Raw genomic sequence first — 11,524 nt, 5'->3', positions numbered from 1 at the left:
TGCTACCCAACCTGTTCATACACATTTCATTTTCTTAGACCTGTACAGGATTATGTCACATGGTGGTCTATAGCGTAATTGCTTCATTTCATTTTATGTAAGTAGAAATGCAGTTAATTAGGAGGCCCTACTCTAACATGTAATTATTTGGATGCTGGCTAAAGAAAATAGGGTTGTTTTATGTACAGCAACACCACATGCCGCGGGCCTGCACTTTGCACATACTGTTGCATATTTTCACATTAAACTCGACATTCCTATATGATTATTTGCATCATTTCTGACAGTTTGAACTCTGCAGGATCATTAACCAACCAAGCAAGGCCCAAAAGACTTAACTCGTTGTGGCTTATGTTCATCCTGCCAAGTGCATATGAGGTTCAAATTAACTTTAGCTGTGTCTAATCACTACAGAGCAAACTGGGTACTCCACACCCGACTACCCTGCAGAGAAAATATGCTCTTAGATAAGGGTGTACTTTTAGGGGGATGTGTGCAAAGACTGTTCATTGAGTAAAATAAAGTGTTGTAAACTCATCATGATGTGAGTTGCCTAATGCTGGATATTTTTGCCATATTGCCGGAACAACAGTGCAGCTGCAGCACCTGGCAGATTTGCTTGTCAGCAAACAACAGGAGGCTGCATCAGCTGATCTCCTCTATTTTCTCTGGTAGTATTCCAGTCTTGGTGTGTACTCTACAGTATGTGTCAGAGTGCATGTGTGTGTGTGTGTGTGTGTGTGTGTGTGTGCAAGCAAGTTAATGGTGATTTAGAACATGCCCTCTAGCCTGGAGATTATACAGTTGATATATATATATAGTGGACCTAATACAGTAGTCAAAACAGACATTGATGAACACAACCCAAAAGTCCATCCGTGATGTCACGAGTAAGTGAAATCCAACACCACCAGCTGGTAGGAGTTGTGTTGAGGTGAATACGGGTCCCCTTGCATCAGTGCAAGTCAAGGCACATAGCAGAAACCACCGCCTGGGGGTAAAGACGCACAGAGCTGGATCTGCTATTATGTTGGAGACCACTCTGTGAGAGAAGCAGTCGAGCTCTGACTCTCTGTATCCCGCACAGCAGTCGAGTTGACATTGCTGCAGCCCGACTTGCCGCTCTCCAAGCCAACTTTTTTTATGCAACTCTTGCGCGTCTCCACTTTGGATAGAAATAGCCCGATCATTGCGCGCCGCAGAGCGCAAAGGATCTGACTAGCTCTGCCTTGAACGAGTGGGAGACATCTCTCCTCCGGACTGCAAGACGATGAGGAAATTCTGAGGTGGCAGAACTCATCCGTCCACTTTCACTTCCTTTGGCTGTTAACCAAAGGGTTAGCCCATGAGCAGGTATCCTCTTGAGTGTGATTCTGTTTTCACCCAGATCTCTGCTGCCTGGACAAATGCATACAAATGCATTTAGGAGCTCAACGGACAAGGAGTGGACACGTTTCCGCGGCAGCAACGTAAGTGGGCATTTGGTTTAATAGTATGCAGATGTTCGGCTACCTATGCGCCTCTGAGACTGTTCCCAGAACAGATTCACATATAAAATGGCAACTGGGTGACTTAGTTCTGTTCTCTGGCGTCTTTCCCTGACAGGGGCGCCAAATGACTAAACAAAGTCCCTGCAGCTACAAGTTTCTGCCTCCAAAACGTGACTGAAATACAGTATTTTCATGCATAGAGTTTAATATTGGAATCATTGCTCTCTGTAATTATTTTTTATTCCTTTTAGAGTGTTTTTAATGAGATCCTTTTGTGTGTGTTGTACTTTTCATTCTTAAGTTCTGCACAATAATCATGCAAGCTACAGTACATGTGCACATGTGGACTTTAGCTTTGAACAGGGTATTCACTGTGAAATTCTCTTTACATTTGTGGTTGCTCTTGATGAATGCAGCTGACATCTTTAGCAGTAGTAAGTGCACAAGTCTTGGCTTTGAACTCGCCATATGAACATGCAGCCTGGGATCTCCTACAGTATAATCTGAATACCATGTGGCCCACTGCCAACCCTGTCTCTTAGAAACTGGATTGATCTTTCATTCACATAGCTATGATAAGCTGGGCGATAAACACAGAGAATGGCTTGGAAGCAATGATGCTTCAGCATTCATTCAGCATTTATCACTGATACATTATTGTTGTACTGTTTGGTGATATATAAGCATAAGAGCAACTTTGTCAAATTGTTTACACTTGAAATGGAAAATCTATTTAGTGCCTTTAAGCCTAAACATTCCTCATGGAAGTGTTTATTATTGACATCCTGCATGCAGGTTTTGTTGTCCTGTTACATTCAGCTGGAACTGTAGCACTGTAGCTGAGCTATAGAAATGTGCACGCCTCCATAGGCTACTTGACAGGAAATGTATTTTCTTTCATCAGAAGTGAGTCCAAGTTGTCTGTACTCTATTATGACTCCCTTCCAGATAAGATCTAAAAAGAGCTGAGCTCACAATGCATCCTGTTGTTCTGTGCTGATAGACTTTGCTCGATGGAAAACAAAGTGGACCTGAAATCCTGACAGATCCATTTTTTTTTGTCCTTGAGGGTGAAAATGAGAGCCTTATGGTAGATCTGTGTTGACTGAGAACAAGTGTGGCCTCCCTTGAAATCACTGTGAGAGTTAGTGTGTATGCATCAGTGGTTAACTGGCTCCTGAGCTCCAGACAATCACCCACTGTTGCAGGGATTGCTGCTCCATTGCTGGCGGTGGTTGTACTGTAGGCTATGGCTGCAGAGAGTCAAAGCTACTCACATACTGACTGAGAGCATGCTGTCTCCTCAACGCTGTCTGGTAGTTCCCATAATGAGGTGATGATGCAAGCTTTTCAGGAAGTGAAGATGGGCTATACTTAAGAGGAGGGGGTCTAGACTAGTGGCTGATAGAAATGTTAAATTTACTAAATGATGTCTTCATGAGGTGGAGTTTGTTTTTGCCCGGTGCACTGAGACAGTGAAATTTAGTTTGATAAATTCATACTGTGCAGTCTGGTGCTCCTGGGCTTTATCAGAAAGTGTGTTCAGTGTGTTGCGAGGGTATGTGTATGAACATAGTTGGAAATGGAGGAGGGTACCCTACTGATAATGAGGCATAACAGTTACTGAAAGCACTGCAGGTAGACTTACTTACATGAGGATGCAAATATCAACAGTGTTCTTATTTGACTGAGCCACAGACAAGTCTACTGGGACAATGTTTTCCATGTCACTGCTCTCCAATTCTTGTTGTCATTACATGAAGTACAAATGCTGAAGCTCACCCTGAAGCTATCATTGCATATACTGTAATTACCTTAAATATGGCCACACATCTTTTGTTTTGTATTCCATGTACTTTAAGCGTAAGAGTCTGTCATTTTTGGCCAGTAAGAGTCATAAGCTTAGTTGAATTCTGTATGGGTGGTATAACGTGCAGCTTAAAGGTCCAGTGTGTAGGATTTAGGGGGATTTATTGGCAGAAATGGAATATAATATTCATAACAATGTTTTTATTAGTGTATAATCACCTCAAACTAAAAAATGTTGTGTTTTAGTAACCTTGGAATGAGCTATTTATATCTACATAAGGAGTGGGTCATCTTTTAAGGAGTTCGTCATGTCGTGTGCAGAAGGGACAAACCAACATTTACGTTTTCATGTCAGCCACTGTAATCCTCCTGCATGCTTGGGACACAGGAGAAGTTTCAGTTGGTTGCAATCTGCAACCTCAAGACACCACAAAATCCTACACACAGCACCTTTAAAAGAGCGGTTAACCCAATACAACATCCCAGCGATTGGTATCTGCTAGTGTTGTTTATCCCTGCTGAGAACTGTTACAATGGAGGTGAGTAAAAGTTGTCTGAGAGATGTAAAAAATGTTATAACCCTCACACAGAGCAAAGTGTCTTACAAGAAACAATGCCCATGACCCTGAGGATAATCTACAGACATCACTGAGAACACCTTAGGAACTATTTTCTGCTTATAATGAGGTCTGTTGATAGGCAAGGTGGAATAATATGTGACCTAACCCTTCAATGATCACAGCTGTGAAGCTGACTACAACTTAAAAAGAGAAATGTGTCGATGGTCCCAGGTGATAGGCAACTTCTCACCTGTAATCACAGCCCGCTCACCTTCTTGCTGCTACACACTCACCGTCTCCACACCAGTGCCTGTAGGGATTTTTGGCCTGCCTGTGTGAGTGAGTGTATTTAACCCTCCTAACATCTGCAGGCCCCCCCGCAACAGGAAAAGGGCAAACTATTAAAGGCCAGTGGAAGTTTACTCACAGCCCTTTGTCTGCTCACTGTCTTGTGGACTAAGTCAATCTTTGCTCTGGTCTGCAGTGACCTCTTGACTCCTGAGTGAGTACAAATATGCCCCACGCTCTGCTCCTCTTCAATTAAGAAGCATCCGGATATGACACACCGGTCTTAGAAAATTATATATAGATTCATATTTTTATTCATGAGTTGCTTGGGGTGGTTTGGAAATGTATCAGACCTGAAACGTATTTCAAATCTTGGCCAGGAAGAGAGTGGGCAATTGAAACCTGGAAACTTGTTGACCTGCTAATTTTTGCTGAAGGCAGTTTAGACATGAGAAGAAGACAAGCCCACTTAGTGCCTCCATAATGAAGTAATCACGATCAGGATACAGGTGCTAAAGCTGAAACACGGCCAGTGGGAGCAGATATTGGCTGTGCATCTGTTACTTGCTCGTGTCCAGGAATGTTTTGGTCGAGATTGAGAAGCGAAGCATGCAGGAACAGAACACCTGATTAGTAAGAGGCTCAGACGTTTCCATTGAGAGAAATATCCGCTTGGCCTTAGCATGTGAACAATGTGTGTGTGTGTGTGTGTGTGTGAGAGAGAGTGTGTGTGATGCTGTGTTTCAACAGGAGGAGATCTTCTGTATATATGATGGATGTAGTTTTTCAGATGTATAATTTATTTCTCTCACAGTTTGATGTCTCTGCAAAGCGACTTCTATTATGAGCCTCATTACAGCTCCTGAGAGGACTCTGTCAGTTTATGTGTCAGAGTTATTGCCTTCCTTCTGTTTTGAATTCCGCTCCATTTAAAACTTGGGCTCAACTGAACCACATTTTTTGCCATGGGGCATATAAGAGTGGAGGTTAGGCAAATGCTGCAAGGTCAAGCTCTATAAACCTCAACTTTCTGAATAATGACTCTATGTGGAGCACGCCTACAGAGTGCTACATCAACTGTTGTGATACTCTGAAGGCAGAAACAGTCTTTTCAAAGTCAACAGAAGGGATGAAATGAGGCGAGTCAGTCAAGGTGACTCCCATCAGGTTTGTTTAGATGGTCCAACATGTCCTTACAAATCAAAGAACTTTCCACCAAAGGCAAAGCAAAGAGGAGCTGCTGTTGTACATAATTTTTACCCCCAACATGGATCAACAGCAATTTTATTGTCATTTTTGTTTATCCACTCAAGAAGTTAAACATTTCGGAGTTGTTTGGGTAGATTAACAGCTTCGCATGCTTTGTTGGTACTAATGGATTTGGTTAAGTGGACCGCCAAATTAGACATGTAAACAGTGTACTGCGAATGTCATTGCTCACAGAGTCACCCCATGACAGACATCAATGATGAAAGTAAGAAAATAGTTTCCCTTTCCTTATGAGGACTGTAAACAGAACGTAAGTGACTTTGCTCCTGTTTGCCAAACCAAATCGAGCACTTTACCTCTCCATTTGCCTCTCAGCCTTTTTCCTCAGTTGAATGAACCATTGTTAGGGATCCAAGCTAATTTGGAGGGGAGAAAGGCAAGATCTGTTACTGTTGGAATGATTCATTGCAGAGGGGAGTTTTAAGTTGTGATTATTTATAGTCCTGACATGACACCCACTCCCCACATAGTGGTATTTCCCTTAGTCAACAGAGTAGTGTTTGGGGAGCTTTGTCTTGCTTTCAGCAGTCTTTTCCATTAACTGCAAGGGCTGGAGAGCATGCTATAGTGTGCTGTCACTTGGACAGGGATTTAGCATAGGATTTAACGAAGAAACGATGCAACTGGTGGCTCTGCTTGTAGCCAATGTCCCGGATATGAGGAACTCAGTTTCTTTTCCTCCATCTTTTTTGCATTATGAAAAAATTTGATGCTTAAAAATTGTCAAAGGTTATAAGATACATTAAGTTCACCAACTGATGCTGAGACAGGAGCATAGTAAATGGCAGGGTAAAGGAATACTTTACCCTCCAAAAGATCATTTGTATATCAATTACTCACCCAATGTTACTTTAAATTCATTATGAAAACTTTGGTTTTCTCACCTCCGGTGACTGAAGAATCCAAAAATGAAAAATATTCTTGATGAATTGAAGTAGCAAATAAGTAACCATGTTTAACAACAAGAAAACTAAACTCTTACACAGCTCACGCAGTATAATTTAAGTCTCATTTATCCAGTCGTCAGCTCAATAATCCCCAAACCGACAGCTGTTTCCGATGGGGAACTGAAATGAGAGTGAAACATATCTATACTCTCTTCAAAGCCAGACTGCATCAACAAAAACAGTAATTTTACCTTGCTGAGCATGGGAGCTGCTAGTCTACCACTGCCTCAATCAGTTTCCAGCAGTTTCAGCTCCCGTGTTCAGTCAGGTAAAATTACTGTTTCTGTCAATGGAGTCTGGCTTTGAAGAGAGCATAGATACGTATGATCTTTAGCCCAGTTCACCGTCAGAAACGGCTGTCTGTATGGGGATTATTGAGCATACGACTGGATAAATGACATTTGGATTTGAAGTTGTGTGCGAGTTTGTAATCTGATGTTTTGATATCATTTTACTTATGTTGAATATGGTCGCCTATGGCTTTAATTCATCAAGAATTTTCTCGGTTTTTGGATTCTTCGCTCACCAGAAACATGCAAGAAAGACAAAGCTTTCTTTGAGAATTCAAAGTAACATGGGGATGAGTAACTTGATATACAACTAATCATATGAAGGGTGGAGTATCCCTTTAAGGTACTTACGTCACTGTAGATGTGCTGAAGCAATGCCCGGAGCCTGTTCAGTGGCAGAGTCTCAGGGATTCCTTAAATAGCCCTGAACAGAGAGACTGTGTGACAGGCAGAAAAAAGCCGCCTGAATCAGCATCAGATGGCCCCACTTGACACTCCAAAAGGGAATGTTAAGTGTTATATTTAGTTTTTTTTTCTCATTTGTTCTACTTTTAAACAGTGCCAACTTTAAAGCAAAACCAGCTACTCACTGGTTTCATAAATGTCAGTTTTTATCCTCTCTCAACAGATGAATGATTGTAATCATATATTCCCCCCTTGTTTGCCTCTATTGCTTTTTCCTGCTTTTGGGTTATGTCTGTGTTCCCAGCACTGGAATGTCGCACCACTTTCTAGATGGGGAACAGGTGACAGACAGCTCACAGTGTTTCTACTTGTTGTCTTTTTCTCTCCTCCTCTCACTCTTTTCTCTGTCTTTCTCTTTGTTTTGCTCTGGGAAAACAAACATGGCTGCCTGTCTGTAGCTTTCCGTCAAACGGGGCCACACAAACACTGGTAGCCTCTCTGCTGGGTTAATCCGGTCCTGAAAGGCCATGGAGGAGAGATGTTTGTGAGTCTGATGCCATGCTGTTTGCAGCCATCACACTCACATAACAATCCCTGGAGGTTTAAGGTGTGACAGCAGCCTGTGATTGATAGCACTCTGACGTAGTCTGACCGCATATTAAAATAGCAGGGCTTCTGTCTCCTCCTGTCTTTTGTACTGCCACCACACTGTGTTGAAAATCACCACGCAAAGTGCCAGAAGCTACTTCGGGTTGTGTCAGCGGCTGTTACTATGTACAGGGTTGTCGATGTGATTGATTTTGTTCTAATGCACAGAGTATGCTTTGAAGCTGTACATGATAAATGCTGTGGTAAAATATGTTGTGGGTTAAAGTTGTAGGAGAAAAGAGATGACATGTCGGTGACTTTGACGCAAGTTTGTACGCACATTTTGCCACATTTACAAGTTTTTATTCAATTTTCCAGTTAAGGTTTCATGGTTTGATTAAAATTGGGGTTTTTACATGTGATCTGATTGATAGAGATCAGGGGAAAACATGAGCAAAAAACTGCAGTGTATACCTGTAGTTTAAACAGTATAACATTTTAAACCAACCATATTATTTAAGTATACTACCCTTATGTCCTATATATTGCTATCCTATATAGCCTACTAAAACTGGCACAAGGCTGGTGACAGCGTATAACAAGAACAACACAACATATCCTGCTGTTTGTGTAGGTTTGGAGATTTTATCTTAAAACTGTGGGAATAAAGATAAAAAAACATGTGGTGGTGGTTGTACATGGTGGTCTGTGTAATCCCTGGCCTGAATGTATTTTACACGTTGCACCCCACTGCCTTTCAAGCTGATATTGACGTCATCTGTGTGTGAAAATCTCATCTGAATAAGGGAAAATAACATCAGTGCAATGTGTTCAATGCACACTCCTCTGGGCTCCTTTACATTTCACTGATTGTAGAGCTACATGCTGGTTAAAGGAGTTAATGGAGGGCAGTGCCACCTAGAGGTGGGGTCAGTGAAGGTCAAAGGAATCTATTGCAGTAAGATGCAGTATTTGTAACTCATCACATTGTATGATCAGCACTGTTTGTAATAAAGAAATCTTCTAAAAGTAGTGGAGCATAAGCTAAAGAATTTCTCTCTTTCTTTCTTTTTCCATCTGTTTTGAGCATGGTGACATTTGCAAAAGCGTTTCGTATATGAAGACGTGCATTCCTATATTGTTATACAAATGCAAAATTTTGTAGATGGATTACTGTTGTCAGTTACATGGCATCTGTGGTCCTGTTAATCAAAAAAAGCCTGAGTTGACAACCCCTTTGAAGATTGATGAGGCAAAGTGCTCTTTGCAAGTTACAAAAGAAATTCTTAAAAGGCAGGCGTGACACTTCTCTCTAAATCTCAGCTGGGGCTTTTCCCTCTTTGTGGTCATAGCTGTGCTGAGGCATGCTTCCATGAACAGCATTAAATTGTTATTAACCAAATGTGCCTTTGAGACGAAATCCATCATTGTCTGAAAACAATAAAACATGACAGAAAAATGCTCCCTGCATGACTTTTCGCCATATTTTCAGACATAAAAATGTCAAAGCTGAAAGTCTTTGTAAACAGTGGAGTCAGGTTGCCTTTTAAGGGGCTCCCACTTCTTTTTAACATGTTCCAACAACTGATTTAAACCAAAAAAAAAGACTTGGACTGAAAGTAAGGATTACCTTCACTATCAATTAATTATTTTTTTCCTGATTAATCAATTAATTGTTTTGTCTGTAAAATGAAAAGACTAAAATGTTCCAAGTTCTAAGACACCATTGTGTCAACCTGTAATAACTGAACAGTTTTAAAGTCATTCAGTCCTTCATTATACTACCTTTGAACGAGCACAAATCCAATCATGCACAATCATAGTATATAACATTTGAAATATCTTCTGTCACATGAAAAACACGGGCCTTTTTACCACACTCACCAGCCACTTTATTAGGTACACCTTGCTAGTACCAGGTTGGACCCTTTTTACCTTCAGAACTGCCTTAATTCTTAGTGGCATTGATTCAACAACGTGCTGGAAATGTTCCTCAGAGATTTTGGTCCATATTGACATGATAGCATCACACAGTTGCTGCAGATTTGTCGGCTGCACATCCATGTTTTACCACATCCCAAAGGTGATCAATTGGATTGAGGTCTGGTGACTGTGGAGGCCATTGGAGTACAGTGAACTCATTGTCATGTTGAATATGTTCTGAGCTTTGTGACATGGTGCGTTATCCTGCTGGAAGTAGCCATCAGAAGATGGGTACACTGTGGTCATAAAGGGATGGACACGGTCAGCAACAATACTCAGGTAGGCCATGGCGTTTAAACGATGCTCAATTGATATGAAGGGGCCCAAAGTGTGCCAAAAAATTCCCCCCTCGCCATTACACCACCACCATCTGCCATCTGAATGTTGCAGCAGAAATCGAGACTCATCAGACCAGGCAACGTTTTTCCAATCTTCTATTGTGCAAGTTTGGTGACCCTGTGCCAATTGTAGCCTCAGTTTCCTGTTCTTAGCTGACAGGAGTGGCACGCGATGTGGTCTTCTGCTGCTGTAGCCCATCTGCTTCAAGCTTTGACATGTTGTTTGTTCAGAGATGGTTGTAACGAGTGCTTATTTGAATTACTGTTGCCTTTCTATTATTTTGAACCAGACTGGCCATTCTTCTCTGACCTCTGGCATCAACAAGGTATTTTCACCCAGAGAACTGCTGCTCACTAGATGTTTTCTCTTTTTCGGATCATCCTCTGTGAATCCCAGTTGATCAGCAGTTTCTAAAATACTCAAGACTAGCCTGTCTGGCACCAACAACAATGCCACGTCCAAAGTCACGTAAATCACCTTCCTTCCCCATTCTGATGCTCAATTTGAACTTCAGCAGGTCGTCTTGACCATGTCCACATGCCTAAATGCATTGAGTTGTTGCCACTTGATTGGCTGATTAGCTATTTGCATTAACAAGCAGTTGAACAGGCATACCAAATAAAGTGAGTGCATCTATATCAGAATTTTCTCTTTAATATCTTTTTTATAGCCTATTGCTGTGAAAACACTGACACATCTCTCCTTCAGACATCTGTAATTGTTAAAGTTTCTCGTCAAAAAGTACATTTTACAAGATTACATTTGAACACCTCATGAGAATGTTACAATTTACCTTTGCCCAACTTTTCTTTTCTTTTTTACCAAAGAGAGCTTAAACGCACCACAGAGTGAGTCAGTCAGTCAGTCAGTCAGTCAGGAGCTAGTTCCAGCTGCTAACAGTTAATGTTAATTAATTAGCTCTCCTTCTACCGATTTAAACACGGAATTATTGTTAGTTGATAGTGAATTTATCGCATCCCGACGGCCAGCGGGGAAGATTTCCGTCCGTCCCAAACACGTTTGCTAGTGTCCCCAGGACGACGGTACACCGTTAGCGCTGATTTTTAGCCTGCGCAAAACTGATGTGACGCAGCAGAAAAATATCGACTATTGGTAACGTTAAATGTCATCTTTGCCTACAGGCCGATACTCTCGTGCAGCCGATAAATGGTGTATTCCTAGTAATTTTTATAAATTGTTACAACATGCTCGTTTGTAACTGGCTGCCAGGTGTTTATAAATTTCGCTTAAAAAGGCTCGGGAAGAGGGTGAGGATTTGCTGAACTTCACTATGCTAGTTTGTAGCATTAATGAACTTTGACATTTCTGTCCGAGTGAGCTGTCTCTCGAGATATGTTTGCTGTAAATAGCGTGTGTCGCGTAAAAATTAACAGCTTGATTCTGATACATCATTCTAACTTTAGTTATCCCAGCATAAAGTAATTTTAGCTTTAGTGAAGGGTAATGTTAGCTAACGTTGGTTGACGTTAGCTTGCTAGCTTCACTATTAGCTTAACGTTACATCGCTGTGTGGACGACCGTTAATGTTCAGTTAC

At 41.5% G+C, this 11,524-nt stretch overlaps 1 protein-coding gene across 2 annotated transcripts in view; it reads left to right on the top strand.

The window, feature by feature from the left end:
• The first annotated feature begins 975 nt into the window (after positions 1–975).
• Positions 976–11,524, top strand: part of LOC126396746 (collagen alpha-1(XXIV) chain) — a 115,334-nt gene continuing 104,785 nt past the window's right edge. For both annotated transcript variants that reach the window (XM_050055027.1, XM_050055026.1), the window contains exon 1: positions 976–1,469. In XM_050055027.1, the coding sequence (XP_049910984.1) occupies positions 1,417–1,469 (53 nt within the window). In that variant the 5' untranslated portion in view covers positions 976–1,416. The remainder of the gene's footprint in view (positions 1,470–11,524) is intronic.

The sequence above is a fragment of the Epinephelus moara genome, chromosome 10 (genome assembly GCF_006386435.1).
Source record: "Epinephelus moara isolate mb chromosome 10, YSFRI_EMoa_1.0, whole genome shotgun sequence".
NCBI classification, from domain to species: Eukaryota; Metazoa; Chordata; class Actinopteri; order Perciformes; family Serranidae; genus Epinephelus; species Epinephelus moara.
This window is presented reverse-complemented; position numbering and strand designations above follow the sequence as displayed.